Here is a 23,874-nt window from a genome sequence, read left to right on the forward strand (position 1 = left end):
TTATCCTGAAAAATATCTTTTCAAACTATTCATAAACATTCGAATAAATGAAACGATATGAAATTGACACTGTTTTGGGACACATGATAATCGCGTTTCGCATAACTTTCTCACCTGTTATCAAATAACCCTAACCTATAATTCGTATCGTTGCAGGTTTTTAGACTTTTAAGGTCACTAAGACCATTACGGGTTATTAATCGAGCTCCTGGTTTGAAACTGGTTGTTCAGACATTGTTATCCTCTTTACGACCTATCGGCAACATCGTTTTGATATGCTGTACTTTTTTCGTAATCTTCGGTATCTTGGGCGTGCAGCTGTTCAAGGGTGCCTTTTATTACTGCGAGGGGCCTGATATTAAAAATGTACGCAATAAGACGGACTGCCTGGCCGACAAGCGCAACGTTTGGTTAAACAGAAAATACAATTTCGACGATCTTGGAAAAGCGTTGATGTCGTTGTTCGTATTATCATCGAGGGACGGATGGGTGAACATCATGTACACCGGACTCGACGCTGTAGGCGTCGATCAACAGGTAACGCGCTCGAGTGCGCCAATTTTATTTGCATATTATATTACCACTTCGCTTAATCTACATATACCCTAGGGTCATTTATTTTTTCCCCCAAAGTTCTTTCTTTTTAATACCAACATTGATTTTTAATTCGACCAGATTATCGATCGCAATACCATAATCCCAAGTAGGATCGCCTTTTACATTTACTTTCTGGTGGAAGATCGTTTCATCGCCTTCAGAGGTTATCGTTTTTACCGTCGTGGAAACGATACTTCCAGTAAATAAAAATGACATTTGTAACGCGTAAATCGTCTCTGGTAACAGAATTTTTAACAGCTTTGGTGGTATGCGTTCTTTGGTTGGCGATACGAGCTTCGATTATGTCGGTGAAATTATTTAAAAAAATGTACGTATAAAATATACGTATTCCAGAAAGAGAGCGTGCAAATGAAAATTTTGAACCGTGATCTTACTTTAACGATTATTATGAAATTAGTAACTGGTTTATCCTGATTGTAATCCGATTAGGTATACCTGCAAAGTATCCCTTTTATCATCCGTTTCAGCCAATCGAGAATTATTCGGAATGGCGACTGCTCTACTTCATAGCTTTTATCCTGTTGGTTGGCTTCTTCGTCCTTAACATGTTCGTGGGCGTTGTGGTGGAAAATTTTCATAGATGTCGCGAGGAACAGGAGAAGGAGGAACGAGTGAGAAGAGCTGCCAAACGAGCCTTGCAAATGGAGAAGAAACGACGAAGTAAGAAAAGGAAGAGTGTGCTTTGCGTTTAACTGAACGAGATCGAAGAAACGAAATTAAAGGCAAACCATTCGATTCGCAGAAATGCACGAGCCACCCTACTACACGAACTACTCAAAATCGAGGCTATTCGTTCACAACGTTGTGACTTCTAAATATTTCGACCTAGCAATTGCTGCGGTGATCGGCCTGAATGTTGTTACCATGGCGATGGAATTTTACATGATGCCAAAAGCTCTGACTTACGCTCTAAAGATATTCAATTATTTCTTCACCGCGGTCTTCATCCTCGAATCTTTTATGAAACTCGTTGCCTTAGGTCTACATCTTTACCTTAAAGACAAGTATGTCGTACTTTCGTCAAAAAAGAAAAAAGAAATACATTTTTTCGCGCAGTATCAAATATTCAAACTGACTGTTTCACCCTAGATGGAATCAATTAGACGTAGGAATCGTGATATTATCGGTGGTTGGTATAGTTCTTGAAGAAGTTGAGTCGAAGATCATTCCGATCAATCCTACGATAATTCGGGTAATGAGAGTTTTACGAATCGCTAGAGGTAAGTTACAAAAAAAAAAAAAAAAAGAAAAGAAAACAAGAGGACAACGAAGGGGATCGGCTAACGATTGGAACGATTTTTGTAGTTTTGAAGTTGCTGAAAATGGCAAAAGGAATACGCGCCCTTTTAGACACGGTAATGCAGGCGTTACCGCAAGTTGGAAATCTAGGATTACTATTTTTTCTGCTCTTTTTCATCTTCGCAGCTCTTGGTGTAGAACTATTTGGCCGATTAGGTAAGCGCTAAATTATCACAGAGAATTTTTCAAACAACGATTTTCTTTAAAACCAACTTACCTACCTCTCTTTACTTATTCTTTCGCGTACAATCGTTTTCCCAGTTCTGTTACAATCTCTGTCCCCTGCTGTCCACGTTGTATATTTTATATTATAATACCGTTTGCTACCAGCTCCTGTAGGAATTTAGTCCACGATATATGTTAATTATTGCAGAATGTAACGACGACATGCCTTGCCAGGGTCTCGGGGAGCATGCTCATTTCAGTAATTTTGGTATGGCGTTTCTAACGCTTTTTCGCGTAGCCACCGGTGACAATTGGAACGGTATCATGAAGGACACCCTGAGGGACGACTGCGACGAAGCAGCGGACTGCGTGAAGAATTGTTGCGTGAGCACCATTATAGCCCCGATATTTTTTGTAATTTTCGTGCTGATGGCACAATTCGTTCTTGTCAACGTCGTCGTCGCCGTGCTCATGAAACACCTCGAAGAAAGTCACAAACAGGTGAGAATTAATCGATTAAACTCTTAATCGATGTTCTATTTCCATGAATGAAATGTCTAATTCTTTGTACCTAAATTATACGAATTAGTATGTCGGAGAAGAGTCAGGAACAGGGTTGTGGGCGTTTGATAGACCTCCCTTGGAGTTGGCCAGCGTTGTGTTGTAACGAAGATACGGCCTGATACTACGAGTATCAACACTACCGATTCGACAATCAACAGCGGCGATTAGGCACTCGCGACACTAGTGATAATGGTCTTAGGTTCGATAACGAATCCACGGTCAACGGGAGGATAGATATACTTGCTCTAACTCAAACGTGTACTACTCGCTCATCGTAAGGCGCTACTCCCTTCGCCGATCAGATCTCGAGAAAGAATGAATTTTCGTCCCAATGACGCTACCGAGGCCAACTATGGTGGGGTGTCTAAGTACGCGAGATCCTCGGATCAACGTCGCTGTCGATTGGTCGATTCGAGACAAAAGCTACCTGTTCGTTTGCACAAATCTTAATTGCCGAAAAACCCAGGTTTTATAGCGGGTCCTCGGGCTAATCAGACTTGTACTGTGTACGTGCCTCGACATCAGGTATTCATTGTCCGAAGGAACAGTTGGCATGTTTTACTGTCGGGTACCTCTGTGGGTATTTCCTTTAATGATGGTCATAACATCGCTCCGCACCTTTGTTAGACGGAGCGCCCGTCCCGTTGACCGCGGCTACGTTCGACGGCTGATGGTCGCCTTGAGGCCAAGTTTATTACCACAGATAATAGCAAACAAGTACAATTGGGCAGAATTGCGGCAAATTGTTTAATTACAACTTTAATTACGATTTTACGGATTTTCCCAAAGTTCCAGGGGAAGGCCCCGGTGTCCTTTCGTCTCCGACAAGTATAATTAATAATTATAGTGCGTTGAATGTGTTCTGTAACGCGACCCACTCTTCGTACACTCGTCCATTTGTTCATCCATAATAATCTATATCATAATAATCATAATAATAATAATAATAATAATATCAATAATATCATAATAATCTATATCATAATCATAATAATATATCTGTTTTCAGTTGTATTTCCCTATCTACGCTGTCCTTAACATTCGCTCGGACCATTAACAAACTCCAAGGAGCCATTAATCCTGTGTCGAAAACGAATTTTTACTGACACTTATTCCATATGCCATCCATAAAGCTTATTAGGCTTTCTGCCTAGTCCCATAGTTTTACGATGCGCTTTTTAACTCAAAGCGCTTCTTGGGTTTATTAACCTAACGGTTAAATCTTGCAACACAATCTCTAACATTTCCCTATGCTTCGCTCGAGGGTGCGTTCCGTACCTTCCAGTAACCGTTAGTGGGGACGGTCAGTTCACACTTTGCATACTTGCTTCTATATCAATTACCAATTAGCTGGAAATTGCAATCGACGAATTCGCTTGCCCCATGTTCTACCTGGAGTTTTCATTTTTACCACGCGCATCGTCCATACTTCAGTCGTACTCAGTCAGAGACACAGTGAAACGGCATCGCTTCGCTCACGTTTAACTTTCATCCGTGCACCGAGTGTTCCAAGTTATTCTTTGTGAAATATAAAGTTACATTTAAACTTTAAAACCTTGTGTCGGATTCTATCTAAATATCTATATTGTCTTAATCGAGACAGCGAATTCGACCGATTCGTGGCTAATCGGGACAAGATTTTCGTTGAAAAGTTACACCGCAAACGCGTCTTTCCCTGAACATGGTTAAACAGATTGTGAAATAGAACGATTCGGTGTTGAAAATGTATATCTATCGCGTTAAAATGTAATAAAATTGAAAGAGAATCGACTTAAAATCTAAAATCTATTTCTCAGATGGAAGACGAGCTTGACATGGAAACTCAGCTGGAGAGGGAATTGGCCGCGGAGCAGGAAGAGCTGTTGGAGGTAGAGGAAGAAGAGGAAGACGAGGAAACGGTGAAACGAGGAAGAGGAGACGATGGTGGCATCGAGGAGGACGACGACTTTAGAGAACGCGAGTCTATTTTAGTGACGAACGAGAAGATTCTTATTAAGAGAAGACCTGGTCTTGCCAAAGTTCGTTCCTTGCCTGCGAATTTTATTTACAATCCACCACGGGAGGAAGACGAAGGCGGTACGTGCACAGTAAAATATTCGACAACTGAATGTAAATTATGGATAGATGTGGCAAAGCCAGCTCAATCGACGAATCGCGTAACGAATCTTTCAATTTTTCATTTTGCATTAGGCAAAACGATATTTCAAACTTGCGTACGATTCGTGGTAATCTATTTTATTCACCAGTCGTTATTAAATCTAATTCATTCTTTGATTATTAAAATATTATTTGATTGCCATCTGTAGCGTTACATCTCGATATTAGATACTAAATTCTAATATTTTAGGAAATTTTATATCGATCTGTTTAAAGCACTGGCAATGTATTTTTGTAATTTTGGGTATCTTTTTTCAACGATGAAAACTTGTATTCGTTTTTAAAATACTTTTCCATATATACTTTTCATAAGAAATTTCCTTATTACGAAATAAGACGTAATAGGCTAAAAGTATTTTATGCTTTTACGTTTATCAGGAAATTTTAAGGTGCACGATAATATGCGACTTTTTTTTTTTTTAACGAATAATCTAAAAGATATCGCAATTTCTACGTTTTATAGACGGAACGATTTTCGCCACGTTGTCGCGGCGCAATTCGTATCATCGTTCCAGTTCAAGACCGTCCATGTTCAAATCGAAGCGTCGACAAACGTTTCACTCGGGGCATAACCAGAGGAGATCCTTACTGCCGATGCATTTTGAAGTCGCCGAAGTTTTCGAGAAGCCACTGAGCAATCTAAGCGTGCCTCGAATTATTCCTCAATGCAATTACATTGCAGTAAGCCGAGAACCCACCCACGCGCAGTGTCTAAGGTTACAGGTAAAATTATTTTTATTTTCTCTACGAACGACAAATTCTAAGCATGATTAGTTTTCATCGGGATTATAATTTTATTTCCCTTAGGTAGGCAATTTTGTTAACAGTTACAAGTAAGTTTTCAGTTTGCAGATAAATCGATAAAGTAAAAAGAAAATAGCACCTGATGACCCGTTTGTTGTTCTATGCTTTTGCGTTCCGAGCACGTACGAGATGCTTCCCAGAAGCCAAACTGATCAACTCTATTTTTTACCAATTTCTCATCTTTCTTACATAAGTAGACGATCAAAGTTTCATTTTTAGAAAACAAATTACGTACTCGCGCGAGTCTGTTCATTACACAAACAATACAGATGACATAAACAATAGAAAATTCCGAGATGAATGTGAAAAGACAGCCTTTGCAACGTCATCCCTTTTGCTTCTCGATCGATGGAGTTGATCAATGCGACTTCTCGATAGCCTGCGTAATACTATTTCAACCGTATAGTACACGCATAGTAATGTGTTTATCGTTCTATACAAATTTTCAATTACCGTGCACATCGAGGCGTCAAATACAAACTCATTTGCCACGCTAATTATTTTATCGTTAAACACAGTGTCTATCGTTTCATTTAATACTTTACTTTTTACTTTTAAACTCCTTTCAGTGTCCTCGCAAACTCCTCACAAAAAAAAAAAAAAAAAAGGAAAAAGAAAATAAGAAAGAAAAGAAAAATCATCATTCACCTCCACAAAGAATCCTACATCTCAAAGAGAATTTCAAAAACTCTCTCTGGCACATTTCCTTCGCTATTCACGAAGCAACTAACCATCGTGATTTCTCACCAATTAATATATGCTAATTTACGTTGGCAGGCGACCAGCAGCAACGGACAAGAGAACAAGTGTTTGTTGAGCGTGATCAAACCTCCAACGAGTTCTTCCCCGGTGTCACCGGCCGGCTCGGTAACCACGCTAGCCTGTCCTAAACTAAGCAGCGAACGTTATCTTTTGCCAACGGCCACTATTTACCCGTCCAAGGCAACGTTGAGTCGCAGGCCATCGAGCGACACGCAGTCACAGTCGGACACGAACGTGAGCGTCGGTACCGCAAGCAACGCCCCATCCAGAACGCCGAGCGTGTCGAACGATTACACGGAAAACGGTGCATCGAAGGGTAGCAACAAATTGGACGATTCCAAGAAAACGAAAAACGAGCGACGGGTATCTGCTCCACCGACGGACGATCTTGACGTGCAGTCGATAATTAACGAAAGGAGACCGTCCAAGCTCAAGTGCGGAAATTCCCTGGGAATGGCGGCCGGTGTTGGTGACCAATACCCTCCGTCGATTCGTACGGGCAGCTACGTATACGTCACCGAGCAACGATCGGAGGAGGTGTCGCCGATATCGATCGGTAACATGAGCGACAGCATGATGGCAAGCACGAGCGTGAGCACGAGCGGAAGCGCGAGTGCAAGCGCGAGTGCGAGCACGAGTGCAAGCGCGAGTGCAAGCGGAACCGGAAGCGGTGGCGCTAATGGAAGCGGTAGCAGGAACGGAATTGCCGTGGTAAATATACCGGAAGCGGTTTGCACGACCATTGGCTCGGACGTTCGCATATACGTGGACGATACCGACTCGACGAGCAGCAACAGCCATCACACGAGGAAATCCAGCGAGGAGACGCCGGACGGGTCGACGTCCGTTTCGTCCGTCACCGCGATCCACGATGGAACCGACGTAACGGAAGAAACGAAGGGGAGGTCCGAGAGATTCGATAGAGCACCCTCGGATCGTTCTTAAAGTTCAAGATCGAATGGTCTTCGCGCGATCTACACTCCTATCTGAAATTTAGAGAAACGGATTCTAAAAAGAAAAAAGGAAAAAATACAAAAAAAAAAAAAAAAAAGAGGAAACAAAAAGCAAAAGTAATCGGTTCTACCGAGAAACAGTATAGATTTCTATGCAACTGCTAGCCGACCATGGTATCCACGGCAAAGTACCATGGAGGGTTCTGCGAGGGTTCAATGTTTGGGCTCTAAGAAAGACTGTAGTGCATGACAATATAGTCGTTATATTCTAGTAACTTTGCCGCCGTGAACTTGCCAAAGATAGGGAGCAGGAGGTTTAGGGAAGATCGGGAACATCGGAAGGGTGGATGGATGGCGTTTTCTGGGCAGGGAAACGGATTCGCTGTTGGTCGAGCGTGTAACCGAAAGCGAAGATCAATGGGAATCGAAGGTACGGGAGAACGTGTTCGATCACGGATAGAACAATTGTGTGTTTTCAGCGCGCAAAATGAAATAGTTCGAAGGGATGACGTGAATGAGAGATCGCGTGTGCGCGTTAGCGAACGGCTGAACGCGCGTGCAAACGACAAGCGAGGGCAACCAAAGAAAAAAAAAAAAAAAAAAAGAAAAAGAAAATCAGAAGAAATGAAAAAAAAAAAAGAAATGAAAAACCTATGACAATCTATTATTGCCAGCGGAACTGATCTTACGTTCCGTTAAAAAATACACCGTGGAAGTCGATCCGTAGGAATTGGTAGGATGAAGAACGATGTAGTTCTGCGTCAATAATTAGAGAATTTATGTAGTCGTTAGGTAAAAAAGAAAAAAAGGAAAAAAACAAATTTGTCGAGTCTACGCGACAATTGCAATTAATCGGACCACACTTTCTCGCCTTTCCTTTTTCTCCAGCTCGTCGAATAAATAACGCGTGTCGTTCGCAGGAATGTTTCGAGAGCCGCGGCGGATCGTGGGTAGCTCTCGACGGAGAAACAGAAAGGTGCCAAACCGAAGGTACGGAAAACACAATGAGGGAAAATGAAGAAGAGCACGAACGCGAATGGTCATTACCGAAGTGCCAGAAAATCTAGATAAAAAAAAAAAAAAAACAGTTTCGGACTATAAAAGAAATTAGGAGAACAGAATAAAAAGTAGCGTAGTCTTATCGCGGGACGGAGATTTTAGCTGCGGAGAGACAGGAAGAACAAACGGAACAAAAGAATCTCGTGTATTAACAATAGACGTTAAGAGCTTCGTGATTAAATATTCTCAGAACCAAGGTGGTGCGTGGTCGAAACGGGGGAAGAATGGGGAGGCCGAATAAATATTGTTACGATTGGCTAAAGTAATAAACGGCCAGTTCATAGTTTAGTCGATTATACTGGTATTTTTGTCACCTCTTTCACGCTAACTCTATATAACGAAACAAAAGAAGCAAACTGGACGATTAGCTCGGAGCTCGAGGTAAATACGATTAGGAACTTAAGACTAACTCCGACGTTGTGATAATCTTTAATACAAATTGAAACTCGTACAATCTATAATCTCTATGTCAATTGGTATTAACTTGGACGGGTTCGCGTGGAAAGCTATGACGACACCAGCTGCCGTGTACTTCCGAATAAATCCTGCGGCGACTGACGATGAGTCAAGTATTCTCTTCGTTTCCTTCTCTTCGTTTCTTTCTCGCGTTCTAGAACGTTCTTCTCGTTAACATCTGTGATATACTTTAATCGTAGTGTATTTCCTATATAAAAAAATAGAGAGAGAGAGAGAGAGAGAGAGTGTGAGAGAGAGAGAGAGAGAGAACAAAAGAGCGCTACAAGAGTAAATGGAGGGAGCGAATACAGCAGGACGACAAGCAGAGAGCGAGGAACAAAGATAAAGCAACAATTAAAGAAACAAGAAAATACGAAACGACGGTAGTGCGACTTTTTGATAAAAATAAAATGAAAGGAACGTAAAACGGGGACGAGCGCGGAACTATGGTTTGAAGCGAGGAATAAAAGAAAAAATAAAAAAACAAATATAATAAACGCAAATATATAAATACGATAGAAGAAACTCTACTGTACATACATACACTTACGAATATTCTATACTATACACTCGGTGTGGTTTATTTTGATACTACCGCGTGCGGTAATATTTAACGATTGTCGGGGATAAATTCAACAAATTAGAAACGATGAAAAAATAGCAAAAGAAAAAAAAAATTAAGAAGAAGAAAAAGAAGGAGTAATTAAATAAAAGTAAAAGAAGAGTGCAAGTATAAAGTAAAAAAATTCTATGCCTTCTAACGTTGACGGACGTTGACGAACCTTCGTGCGGTGGTGGTGCCCGCGCTTCGAACGATCAAAGGCAATTGGTGATTTCTCTTCGTTGACTCGAAGTTTCATAGGTTGCTAAAACGTTAACGAGCGCTGTGCGCCACGTTGCTTTTTAAAAGAAAAAAAGAAAAAAAAAGAATATGAAAAAAGAAAAAAACGATAGTCACGCGACTGAACCGAACGATCGATCGATCGATCGAACGAAAGAACCAACCTTCGGTTCCAACGTGATCGATTATCAGCTGCCTCGCGTGTTACTTCGATCGTTCGATAATCATAGGCGTAACGAACTATTACCAACGCTATAAATAATAATAGTCTCTTCGTGTAACTCGTTGAACCTGTTAAATCGAGACAGCTGTTAATTAATAATCGCTGCGGGGGTGATCAATTCGTTTCAATTACCTGTTAATCGTTAATCGTCCGACGAGAGTGACAATCGTTAGCGAAACGTACGATGGCGGATAGATTTCGGCCGACTCTTTCCTCATCGATCGATCTATCGTACGATCCCAGTAGTAAACGAAACTACGTAGTGGTATGGACTGTTCATAGTCGAAACTTACTCCGTTTAAAAGGTCTAATGCAAATCTTGTACGCGCAATCACGCCTATTCTACTCTTACGATTTACGTAAAAACGAGGCATCTCCGCTCTAATGTTCTGGTTGTTGCGATTATCCATTCGAAATTGTTACGTTAAACGAGCGAAGAAATTTCTGACGAATTTATGGGACAGGGAGGGATCGACGCGATTCATCAATCGATAACGAAGAAACGAAGGAAAGGAGAAAGAACGTGTCACGGAAATGTAGAGTCAAGCTGTTCGTCGAGGTGAAACTATTCGTAATGGTAGCGTATCGGACTTCCTTGGACCTTTTAATCAGAACTCCTAGATTATAATGTATCCGTATAATATACATATATATACATATATAAATGCGTGTGTATATATATATACACGATACACGTACATGATTAACGTATAACGCGCGTCTCTCTGGCACCACGACCGAGTTTCGATAGCTCGATAGCGTTAGACGACTGACCTCCGAATTATAGTTTACTCTAGCCACGGGATGAATCGTGCGACAGCGCGCGAGAATTCGCCGTTCAGTTGCACGTGTATTTGTTTAGCGAAACAGACAGTAAAAAGCAAGCGAAGAGTTTAGAAGATGTAAAAGAGAACTGAAAAGATGAGTGAAACAGAGGAGAAAAGGCGAATCTACTTACGTATGTGCGCAACATGGCGATGGAACAATTTCTATCCGCGAGAGAATCCGACGAAGACGAAAGAGAAGAAGAAGAAAGGGAAGCAGAAGGAAAGTGGAAAATAAAAAGTGGGAGAAATGGAAGAAAAATATAAACGAATAAAATTAACAAAATGAAGAGTATATACATATATGCGTACATACATACGTGAACACATATACGTATATATATATATATAGTTACGTGAATAATAAGTACAAGAGATGAAATCGTGCACGCGCACGTACATCAGAGTTATTAAACGTGTTATTCAGTGTACTTGTTGCCGCGTGCCTCTCGAGTCTGTTCTTCGCCCCTGAACGAGGCAGTGCGTAATCGTCTATTTAAGAAAAAAAAAAGGAATAAATGAAAAGTAACAAAAAAGAAATAAAAGAGAGAAAAAATTACAAAAAAAAAGAGAAGAAAGAAACAGATATAAAGAAGCGAAAGAAGAACAATAATGGAGGAGGAAGGATAAGAAAGAAACGCGATGAAAGCCAGGGGGAATAAGGAAGAAGACGGTTGAGGGAAAAAGAGAAAATGTAAAATAAAGAAAAAAGAAAAACAAGAAGAAATAAAACGAAGAATGGCTAGCCGCCCTCAAATGTATCGTGCTATTTTAATTACAACAGTAACGTACCAGGCATGGTCCATACGACCGCCGAGAAGCGTCCTTTTTGTCTGCCTGATGCGTACATGTGCGTATACGTGAATTTTTTTCGGGGAGAAGTCTAGCCACGTGAATGTTCGATCGAATTTCGAAAGAAAAAAGGGAAAAATTAGGAAAGGGAAGAGAGAGAAAATGAGAGTATGGGAGAGAGGTGGAGAGAAAGGTTGAATGCGTGAGTACGAATGTGCGAGAGAATGGAGGAACACGACGATAGAAGCGTAGAACAAGACTAAATATGTACAAATGTAATAAATTGAATGACGATTACGTTGAATTGACTTCATGACTTTTTATTTATTACTTTCCCTTCCATTTTGTTTTTAATTTAGTGAACGCTTTGGATTTCTTGAGCTTAATTTTGCGTAATGGAGAAGAAAGATATATACAGGGTGTTCGACTACAGGTATAAGGAAATTCAAGTGCCTGCACGCGAGCAAACCTCCTTACACGAACGAAAGAAGGTCAGCCTAAACAACGGAGCGCAATGATTCTCACACCGAAAGACACACATGGGTGATAGTTTACCTCGTAAAAGTCGTAGAGCTTGACCAATGCGCAAGAAGATCATGATATTTGGAGATGTAAACAACCCTCGCGACATTTTGCAAAAAAAATGGTAGATTGAACATTAAACCTGCTTACTCATAGAAATCCATAAGAAGTTTGGATGGAGTTATTTAATTTTAAAATACTCCATTCTTATTCATATTTTATGACTATACCATATACCATACATATATTGATACGAACACCTAGTTAGGATCGCAGCCAATTAGCTCATATTACTTTCCATATAATTAATAATTATACCAGTTATACAGGTAATTAGTTTACTGTATAGTGATACAATTGGTAATTATATATCAAAGAATACTGATTGCCCGGGATTGAAAAATATTATTTAGTTGAAAATTGTGAGACATTTCTCGATAGCGAACAAATGCTTACGAATACCGTGAATGCAATGCAATCGTTTGCAAGAATTATACTGTTCGCAATTCGAATATATACTGTGAATTTTCGTTATTAGAATACGAAATACACATTCCACTAATACACTATAGTCGCGTGTTATAAATATTGGAAAATATTTGCAAGAATTCAAAAGTTCGCCACTAAATATACTTAAAGAATACTGCACAAACGCGCGCGAAACCTTGTTTCGAGGTATTTGAATCCAACTGTTACTAAGTTGCAAGTTTATGACGTTATAACTCAATTAGAAACAATAAGATAATACGTTAAAAATTCACTTGAAATAAGACAATAATTTCAAACATCGGGATCTTTCAAAAGAATCAATAGACTTACGCGACGCACTCCTGTGCACAAAATAACCACAAGATTCAGTGAAAAAGAAGAATAGATTTTTATATCTCGTTCCAAGTCAGATAAGTATCATTGTACAGAATGGGCTCAAGATCGATTCCACATAGTCAAGACATATCACACGGTGTACAACGGTGTCCCATGGTGTCCCACGGTGTCCCACGGTGTCCCACGGTGTCCAACGGTGACCAACGGTGTCCAACGGTGACCAACGGTGTCCAACGGTGTCCAACGGTGTCCAACGGTGTCCAACGGTGTCCAACGGTGTCCAACGGTGTCCAACGGTGTCCAACGGTGTCCAACGGTGTCCAACGGTGTCCAACGGTGTCCAACGGTGTCCAACGGTGTCCAACGGTGTCCAACGGTGTCCAACGGTGTCCAACGGTGTCCAACGGTGTCCAACGGTGTCTAACGGTGTCCCACGGTGCAGTCCAGTCTAGATTATCCAAAATTCTTTTCACGGCTTTTGATGACCCAAAATGGACTGGTGCGTAGTTCTTAGCTTGGTATCGTTTTCCAAAGATTAATCAACTGATTAATTTTTGGAAAACGATGCCAATTACCAGGTCTCACCACGAGGAGGTGACTACGCACGAGACCCGCCCATGAGTTATTCAACATTATGCATCGGTCTCGACATTCAACCTATTGGCAAGAATGTCGAGTTCTGATTCTACTTGATCATGGGCCTGCGTAAAGAAATAGTTGTTTCGTAGTCTAACTGCGAAACACATATCTCCAACGCAGCGCTTACATGAATCTTAACAAACGTAAACCAACATACATAACACACCATCTATCTCCCACACAACGATTACATCGATCCGTACAATAATTCGCAACCCTACCGGCCGCATTCGGTATCAAAGACACATTTGTCTAACTTGGAACGAAATAAACAATATGGGGCTACTACGGAAAAGGAGCCCCAACAATCAGACGGTGAAAGAAAAACCGCGGCGCGCCCGTAACGAACGAAATCACGATCTCTCGAAAGAACTAACAAACCTACATGACGTACCCCCGTGCACCGGATAACCCTAAGGTTCAGCGGAAAGCCCAAGCATTGACCTTCGCCCGATTCCTGTCACGTCGTCTGGATCTTATCACGGTCGATGGCACCTACCGATGATACTAGCGATCTAGCAAATAGGCCTGCAATTTAACACACTCCAACTGAGCAAGTGAGGGCCCGGGGAGGGACCGCTGAACAGGATTACAAAGGCAAGGCCCCAACTGAACAGTGGGGTCCACCCCCGCGGGTTCGCCACTTGAACAGAATTACGGAGGACGTGAAAAGCAGGTCTCTGCCCGAGTACCGAAGTACCAATCGGACAGTATTGCGAATCGCAGGTATCACCAGTGCGATGACAACAGCCGTGATTCGAGGCAAACGACGAGCAGTCGTCGAGTAGTCACGAAGACAGAGGTGTACTTGGGGCGACTTACGAATCCAAAGAGTTGCCCAGTGCACGTTGACCCGCACGTACCCGGAATACGCGCGAGCGAGTACGTCACGCTACGGTTTGAAAGAACTGAGCGATCGTAAACCGATAAATCGTGGGAACAATTTTTCCAATGTGGTAAGCGAGGGCATCACGAGAGACGAGATTTTTATTTTTCGTTCCAAGATAGATAAGTATCTTTGTACAGAATGAGCTTACAATGCACATAACATAGGTATCTATCTTAAGATTAATTAAGGCTAAAACGCTCGCATCCCACGGTGTCCCGCGATGTCCCACGATGTCCCACGGCGCCCCCGCGGGGGGGTCTTAGTCCGGTCTAGATCACCAAAACTATTTTGGATGATCAAGACCAGACTATATTGAAGTAGTTTTTAGCTTGATATCGTTTCTCAAATAATAATACTAATATTCAAAATAGTACTTGGTGTATTATTATTTAGGAAACGATACCAATTACCGGGACCCACCACGAGGAGGTAACTACGCTCGGGTCCCATTTACATAAAGAGTTTTTAAGCATTGGAAGCAGAGATGTAAAATTATTTTATAATAAAGCGATACTGTAGCGGCGATATTGTTTTGCCTATTCAATACGATATCCATTTTTATCATTTCAATAGTTTCTGCAAACTAAGACTAAATTCACACTTCTTTAATACTAGTTTTCGACTATCAATTAGTTTGAACAAAATTCTCTTTGAGGCTTTTGGTGATCCAAACTGGACTGGTGCGTAGTTCTTAGCTTGGCATCGTTTTCCAAAGATTAATCAACTGATTAATTTTTGAAAAAGGATGCCAATTACCAGGTCTCACCACGAGGAGGTGACTACGCACGAGACCCGCCCATGAGTTATTTAACATTATGCATCGGTCTCGACATTCAACCTATTGGCAAGAATGTCGAGTTCTGACTCTACTTGATCATGGGCCTGCGTAAAGAGATAGTTGTTTCGTAGCCTAACTGCGAAACACATATCTCCAACGCAGCGCTTACATGAATCTTTACAAACGTAGAACAAAGCCTACGTAACGCAACATCCATCTCCCACACAACGATTACATCGATCAGTACAAATATCGTACAATAATTCGCATCCCTACTGGCATCATTCGGTATCAAACACACATTTATCTAACTTGGAATGAAAGGAAGAAAATGTAGCTACTGACACTGTATATACCATTTCGTGTCTCGCAGAAGGGGCATACGAGTCGCTGTACTAAACTAGTTATCGTTCTATTTTTGCGACACTGTACGATATTGAAGATACTGAAAAGTTATAAACTCTAACGTGATCTAAATAAGTATCCCTTAAAAATGGGTAAACAAGAAAATGCCCGATGAATCAGATGATAAAGGAAAAAATCGCGGCGCGCCCGAAACGAACGAGATCGCGATCTCTCGAAAGAACTAACAAACCTACACGACGTACCCCCGTACACGAGATAACCCCGAGGTTCAGCGGAAAGCCCAAGAATTGACCGTAACTCGATTCCTGTTTCGCCGTTCGAAACTTACACGAGTCGCGGTCGATGGCGCCGACCGATGATGCTAGTGATCCACGGGTAATTCAGCCGTGGATCCAGCACATAGGCCAGCAACTTAACACACTCCAACTGAACATGTGGAACCCGGGGATGGACCGCTGATCAGGATTACGAAGGCAAGAGGCCTCAACTGAACAGTGGGGTCCACTCACGGGGAGGGACCGCTGAACAGGATTACGAAGGCATTGACCTCAACTGAACAGTGGGGTCCAGTCCCGCGGGGCCGAACAGAATTACGGAGGACGTGAAATTGCAGGTCCCTGACCGAGTACCAAAGTACCAATCGGACAGGACTGCGGATCCACGACTGAATCCCCAACAGATTCGCAAGCATCACCGGCGCGACGACAACTCCCGCGATCCGATGCGAACGTCGAGCAGTCGTCGAGCAGTCACCAAGACAGAGGTTTCCTTGGGGCGACTTACGAATCCAAGGAGTTGTCCAGTGCACGTTGACCCGCACGTACGCGGAATACGCGCGAGCGAGTACGTCACGCTACGGTTTGAAAGAACTGAGTGATCGCGAACCGATAAATCGCGAGTGCAATAAGTACTGTGAGGTAAGCGAGTGAAGGGAGACGAGATTTTTCTTTTTTTCGTTCTAAGGTGGATAAATGTCGCTGTACAGAATGAGCTCACAATGCACTTGACATATGTATCTACCTTACGATTAATTAAGACAAAAACGTACGCATCCCACGACGTCCCACGATGTCCCACGATGTCCCACGATGTCCCACGGCGTCCCACGGCGTCCAATGTTCTCCAACGGTGTCCAACGGTGTCCAACGGTGTCCATCGGCGTCCAACGTTGTCCATCGGCGTCCAACGTTGTCCAACGGTGTCCAACGGTGTCCAACGATGTCCAACGTTGTCCAACGTTGTCCAACGGTGTCCAACGGTGTCCAACGGTGTCCAACGATGTCCAACGGCGTCCAACGATGTCCAACGGCGTCCAACGTCGTCCAACGTCGTCCAACGTCGTCCAACGTCGTCCAACGTCGTCCAACGTCGTCCAACGTCGTCCAACGTCGTCCAACGGTGTCCAACGGTGTCCAACGGTGTCCAACGGTGTCCAACGATGTCCAACGGCGTCCAACGGCGTCCCACGGTGTCCAACGGCGTCCCACGGTGTCCAACGGCGTCCCACGGTGTCCAACGGCGTCCCACGGTGTCCAACGGCGTCCCACGGTGTCCAACGGCGTCCCACGGTGTCCAACGGCGTCCCACGTTGCAGTCCAGTTTAGATTATCCAAAATTCTCTTCGTGGCTTTTCGTAATCCAAACTGGACTGTAATAGCGTGGTTCTTAGCTTGGTATCGAATTATTGTGCAATGTTTGTACTTATCGATATAGTGGTTTTCCAAAAGTTAAGCAACTGATTAATCTGCGAAAACGATTACATCCATCAGTACAAACATTGTACTATAATTCGCAACCGTACTGGCAACATTCGGTAACAATGATACATTTATCTAACTTGGAACGAAGGAATGGAAATGAAACTATTGACACTGCATATGCAATTTAGAGTCTTGCAAAAGAGAGATACGACTAGTTGTACTAAACTTATGAAGATATCGGAAAGTTATATACTCCAACGTTACCGGAATATGCTTCTTTTAACAATGGGGAAACGGGTAGAAGCCTGAACAATCAGACAATGGAAGAAAAATCATTTGGGTATCTAGCATACATATTTAATATGCTATGAAATCTTCATATATGTAATGGAAATGTACTTTCTGCAAATGGATAAATTTGAAACAAACTCATTTACTTGATTTGGTATATGAAAGAAACAGGTATCTTTAAAACGAGAACATTTTATACATGAACAATAAACTACTAATAATGGTTAATTATAGATCAAATTACTATTGATTAAAGTTTAGCAGATATAGAGAATCATTTGTATCTTTTTAATCGAAACTAGGGTTACGTTGAAAACAAGTATTTTAAGTAATTGAATTTAATCTGAATTAAAAATTGAAAAGTTCATTTGGAATAACTAAGATGAGGGAAACCCCGATTATTATAAAATCACCTGCCTTATCTTTTAACTTTTAAGAATATGTCTTATAGCAGTATTTTCAGTAATAAACGTAGTAATAAGGGGCGCATTAATAAGGGGCTGAAAAAGAAGCATAGCAGTAGCCAGAAGGGCTACTAAAATTCGATCGTGTTCCACTCTATATAAACCCGATCAACAAGCCGAGAGTGGAACTGAATATTCTTGTTTCGCAACGCTAATTTACTACTAATATTTATGAAGCAGAAAATTCTCAAAATCAAACACGACGAGTGCTTTGTTATATCTGCAATATCAATTAATCTACCATTAAAAAAAAAGAAAGAAATTCTGAAAATACCCGAAATTTGATACGCAACGCTAATAATATAAATCTATGCACTCGTTTTTAAGCAATACGCAACACTAATAGCGAGAGATCGAAGTGCAACCATTTAGGAGGTTGCCGATGAACGATCACACTTGTACAGCTCTTGTAACTGTACGTGTGATCCAGGAACAGTGTCCGACAAATACAGTCGGAGGGTTTGGGCATTTTGTAAACGCAACTCTACTTAAGAAGACGCGATCATTCATTATCGCAACGCTAACTCTTAAAGTGAATTTAATGAAAATTACTATTTGCTATATGAAAAAGTTACTTTAAATATTCTGGTATTGCTACTTACAATACTATAAAATTAATTGAAAACTAATTCTTTTACAATCTAATTTTAAACAATAGAAAATAGGATAAATTCTGATATGTATAGTTCTATAAGGAATTCAAAAAATTCATAATAAAATTTGCAAAAGACAATCGCGATATCGTAATTCGCAACTCGAAAACAAACGCGATTGTCATTTTATCGCAACTCTAATTCAAACCGTAATCATTTTCTCGCCACACTAATGAAAAGCCGCGATGTTATCTCGTAACTCTAATACAATCCGTAATCAATTTATCGCAACACTAATAAGAAAAATCGCGATTTGCCCAATGGGACGATGGACCGATATATACATCGGTCAAAAAAGAAAAAACTACTACTACTACTACTACTAAAAATACTAAAATCGAGCATAGTGACAAAGTAGTAACAAGAATGACTTCCCATGCTCTGGATGACCCAGAGGATGGGCAGCCATTAGTAGTTGCCCTCTTGAGTGGCAGTTTGCCGGGCCTCTTCGGCTTATAGCCTCTTCTTTCTTCGAGCGCAATGCCCGCTGAAACTTAAATCTAAGCTCGAGACTTCTAAATCGCAAACAAAAAAAAAAACTTACCAAGGTAAAATAAAAATATAAACCGCGGAAGCTGATTGAAGTGCACATGGACTGACCAACGATCACAGCAGTGATCGTTGCCCACTCGCATGTGCGTGCTCGAGCAATAAACGTTCGTTTCGACCCATTCGCGACCGCGACCGCGAAATTCGAAAAATCGAAAGGCAAAACCAGAGACGAGTGCATGCTCTACTCGTGCCAGTTTCACCGTCGATTTTTCAAATTAGATTTCCAGAAACAGGTTGGTCACACGAAAACGCGCCTACCCGACCAGAGACTGTGCCAACCTGCCCGGCCCTACCTACTTATAATTAACAGACATACCAGAAAGTATACTACCTATCCTACCTAGCGCTATATTTAAAAATGGCAAAACAGGCACACCAACACACTCGCTCCACGGTTCTCACACAAACGCTCGGGCGCAAAGGTCCTACACTAGAGAGGACGTCCCGGGACGCCTCCGACACCCGAGCTTAACACACACCATGCACACTCTAAGGTACGTACCGTTTTCCTGAAATCGACTGACGAAGGCTAGTGACCATTGCGTAAGACGTGATAAAACACGTCTGAGGAAATGATATCGTTAAAATAAATGTAAGTAAACTTGGAATTGTAATTGTAATTTACGGCAATATTAAAAGCGTGGTTACACTTAACCGCGTGGATGATATTATCAGAAATTGTGATTGTAATGAGACGTAAATTAAATCGATATATGTCTCGATATTTTTAATATTCGAAGTTTTAACGAATGAGAAAAAGCGACGCAATTCCACGGCCTAACAACACACACACACATAATGTGGAAAATACGTCGTGCACGATACACTAACGCATCGTCAGTCGCTGAGAAATTATTACATTACTTAATTCTAGATCATCGTGCCCAGTGTCTTTCTCTCATTCAAGTAGCACCTGGGCACGTGAATGAGATCCTGACAATGGGCACGGAAAGGGTTAAACCTGAAAATCCTGATCTAAAAGAAATGATTAGTTTGTGTAATTTTTATTTAACGGACTAACGTTCTTTGATTTTATATTTTACTACTTCGTTTCTGATTAAATCTACTTTATTAATTTAATAGTAACTAAGTAACTCTACTTTATTAATTTAATAAATCAGAACAAAACTTTAATATTGCAAAAAAGGTAGCGTTAATTGAAAAAGACTGAGACTCGATCAAATGGAATAATTGACTCTAAATATATTACTAAGAAAGAAATATTCTCAGGCGATCTCTTTATCAAAGCATATACTCGAAAGTGCAGAAGCAGTGTTCAAAATTATTGCTTTGATTCAAAAATCTGCCTGTCGCGAAGTGTCTTCTTGCACGTAAAATTTCACACATTCTTGTACGGGAAAAAATGAATTTTGACTCATATTTTAAATTCTAACCGAAATGAAATAAACGAACGTGACTTAATATTGTCACGATTAATTCATTGCTTAAGAACAAGTATATTTATGTCAAACAAGTATATTCGTGTATATATTTGCCATTTGCAAATATTCATACGGAATGTTAACATGCATGCTTATAAATAACACGAATATATTCTCAAGTGTATGTATTTAAACTAATTATTATAATCGCGCTGTGCAAGAAGACCTATCCTAAACTAATAAATTTAAAAAAAGAACGTTACTACTCACGGGTATAAAAATACCCGCGGTCACTATGCTCGCAACAAAATTCTACGTAATACAACCGGTCACCCGTGCCGATTCGGACCTTTCATCCTACGACATGATTGAGTGACCGGAGGAACAAAAATGCATGCGACTCACCGTTCGATGCGGAGAAACAGAGGACGTTACCCTGGATGCTGCGGTATCCGAGCGAATATCATCAGGGAGACTAACATTAGGCAGGAACCGTGTAAAGTCCAGTGGTGGAAGTGGTGGAAATGGTGGTTGTTTAAGGGCGGATGGGGGGGGGGGAGAAAGAAGCGAAACGTCGTTTCGACAATTTTCTTCTTTTTCCTATCGAACGTTTATTTAGAAAATACTGCTATTTTTTACGCTTAAAAATTATTATTAAGAAATTGGAACAAGTTTGAAAAATATTATTTATTTAAAAATTGTGAGATATTTTTCGATAGCAAACAAATGCTCATGAATAACGTGAATGCAATGCAATCGTTTGCAAGAATTATATTGTTCGCAATTAGAATATATACTATGAATTTTCGTTATTAGAATACGAAATATACATTCCAATAATACACTACAGTCGCGTGTTTTAAATAATGGAAAATATTTGCAAGAATTCAAAAGTTAGCCACTAAATATATTTAAAGAATACTGTCCAAACGCGCGCGAAACCTTTTTTCGATGTATTTGAATCTGCCTGTTACTAATTTACAAGTTTATGACGTTATAACTCAATTTGAAGCAATAAGATAATTCGTTAAAAATTGGTTTGAAATAACAGAATGATTTTATACATTGGGATCTTTCAAAAGAATCAATGGACTCACGCGATGCACTCCTGTGCACAAAATAACCGCAAGATTCAGTGGAAAAAAAGAATAGATTTTTATATCTCGTTCCAAGTTAGATAAGTATCATTGTACAGAATGGGCTCAGAATGGATTCGACATAGCCAAGACATATCCCACGGTGTCCCACGATGTCCCACGGTGTCCCACGGTGTCCCGCGGAGTCCCACGGTGTCCAACGGTGTTCAACGGTGTCCAACGGTGTCCAACGGTGTCCAACGGTGTCCAACGGTGTCCAACGGTGTCCAACGGTGTCCAACGGTGTCCAACGGTGTCCAACGGTGTCCAACGGTGTCCAACGGTGTCCAACGGTGTCCAACGGTGTCCAACGGTGTCCAACGGTGTCCAACGGTGTCCAACGGTGTCCAACGGTGTCCAACGGTGTCCAACGGTGTCCAACGGTGTCCAACGATGTTCCACGGTGTCCAACGTTGTCCCACGGCGTCCCACGTTGCAGTCCAGTGTAGATCATCCAAAATTCTTTTCGCGGCATTTGGTGACCCACACTGGACCGACGATGTCCCACGTTGCAGTCCAGTGTAGATCATCCAAAATTCTTTTCGCGGCATTTGGTGACCCACACTGGACCGACGATGTCCCACGTTGCAGTCCAGTGTAGATCATCCAAAATTCTTTTCGCGGCATTTGGTGACCCACACTGGACCGACGATGTCCCACGTTGCAGTCCAGTGTAGATCATCCAAAATTCTTTTCGCGGCATTTGGTGACCCACACTGGACCGACGATGTCCCACGTTGCAGTCCAGTGTAGATCATCCAAAATTCTTTTCGCGGCATTTGGTGACCCACACTGGACCGACGATGTCCCACGTTGCAGTCCAGTGTAGATCATCCAAAATTCTTTTCGCGGCATTTGGTGACCCACACTGGACCGACGATGTCCCACGGTGTCCAACGATGTCCCACGGTGCAGTCCAGTCTAGATCATCCAAAATTCTCTTAGAGGCTTTTGGTGATCCAAACTGGACTGTTGCGTAGTTCTTAGCTTGGCATCGTTTTCCAAAGATTAATCAACTGATTAATTTTTGGAAAAGGATGCCAATTACCAGGTCTCACCACGAGGAGGTGACTACGCACGAGACCCGCCCATGAGTTATTTAACATTATGCATCGGTCTCGACATTCAACCTATTGGCAAGAATGTCGAGTTCTGATTCTACTTGATCATGGGCCTGCGTAAAGAAATAGTTGTTTCGTAGCCTAACTGCGAAACACATATCTCCAACGCAGCGCTTACATGAATCTTAACAAACGTAAACCAAACCTCACACAACGCCATATCTATCTCCCACGCAACGCAACATTCATCTCCCATACACCGATTACATCGATCAGTACAAACATCGTACAATAATTCGCAACCCTATCCGCAACATTCTGTATCAAAGACACATTTGTCTAACTTGGAACGAAAGAAAAAAAATGGGGCTAGTATAGAAAAGGAGTCCCGACAATCAGAAGGTGAAAGAAAAACCGCGGCGCGCCCGGAACGAACGAAATCACGATCTCTCGAAAGAACTAACAAACCTACGTGACGTACCCCCGTGCACCGGATAACCCTAAGGTTCAGCGGAAAGCCCAAGCATTGACCTTCGCCCGATTCCTGTCACGTCGTCTGGATCTTATCACGGTCGATGGCACCTACCGATGATACTAGCGATCTAGCAAATAGGCCTGCAATTTAACACACTCCAACTGAGCAAGTGAGGGCCCGGGGAGGGACCGCTGAACAGGATTACAAAGGCAAGGCCCCAACTGAACAGTGGGGTCCACCCCCGCGGGTTCGCCACTTGAACAGAATTACGGAGGACGTGAAAAGCAGGTCTCTGCCCGAGTACCGAAGTACCAATCGGACAGTATTGCGAATCGCAGGTATCACCAGTGCGATGACAACAGCCGTGATTCGAGGCAAACGACGAGCAGTCGTCGAGTAGTCACGAAGACAGAGGTGTACTTGGGGCGACTTACGAATCCAAAGAGTTGCCCAGTGCACGTTGACCCGCACGTACCCGGAATACGCGCGAGCGAGTACGTCACGCTACGGTTTGAAAGAACTGAGCGACCGTGAACCGATAAATCGTGGGAACAATTTTTCCAATGTGGTAAGCGAGGGCATCACGAGAGACGAGATTTTTATTTTTCGTTCCAAGATAGATAA

The 23,874-nt window shown here is 41.8% G+C and overlaps 1 protein-coding gene across 2 annotated transcripts in view; it reads left to right on the forward strand.

Moving 5' to 3' along the window:
• Nucleotides 1-11,825, forward strand: part of Ca-alpha1T (Ca[2+]-channel protein alpha[[1]] subunit T) — a 110,187-nt gene extending 98,362 nt beyond the window's left edge. Inside the window, exons 27-36 of one of the 2 annotated variants that reach the window (XM_076618125.1) lie at nucleotides 157-537; nucleotides 1,086-1,278; nucleotides 1,361-1,622; nucleotides 1,708-1,838; nucleotides 1,924-2,073; nucleotides 2,291-2,583; nucleotides 4,443-4,722; nucleotides 5,267-5,526; nucleotides 5,611-5,636; nucleotides 6,385-6,562. In XM_076618125.1, coding sequence (XP_076474240.1) covers nucleotides 157-537; nucleotides 1,086-1,278; nucleotides 1,361-1,622; nucleotides 1,708-1,838; nucleotides 1,924-2,073; nucleotides 2,291-2,583; nucleotides 4,443-4,722; nucleotides 5,267-5,526; nucleotides 5,611-5,636; nucleotides 6,385-6,424 — 2,016 coding nt within the window. In that variant the 3' untranslated portion in view covers nucleotides 6,425-6,562. Of the gene's footprint in view, nucleotides 1-156; nucleotides 538-1,085; nucleotides 1,279-1,360; nucleotides 1,623-1,707; nucleotides 1,839-1,923; nucleotides 2,074-2,290; nucleotides 2,584-4,442; nucleotides 4,723-5,266; nucleotides 5,527-5,610; nucleotides 5,637-6,384 lie in introns of both variants that reach the window. The other variant, XM_076618124.1, reaches the window with a different exon arrangement.
• The last annotated feature ends 12,049 nt before the right edge of the window (nucleotides 11,826-23,874 follow it).

Source organism: Bombus vancouverensis, chromosome 4 (genome assembly GCF_051014615.1).
Source record: "Bombus vancouverensis nearcticus chromosome 4, iyBomVanc1_principal, whole genome shotgun sequence".
NCBI lineage: Eukaryota > Metazoa > Arthropoda > Insecta > Hymenoptera > Apidae > Bombus > Bombus vancouverensis.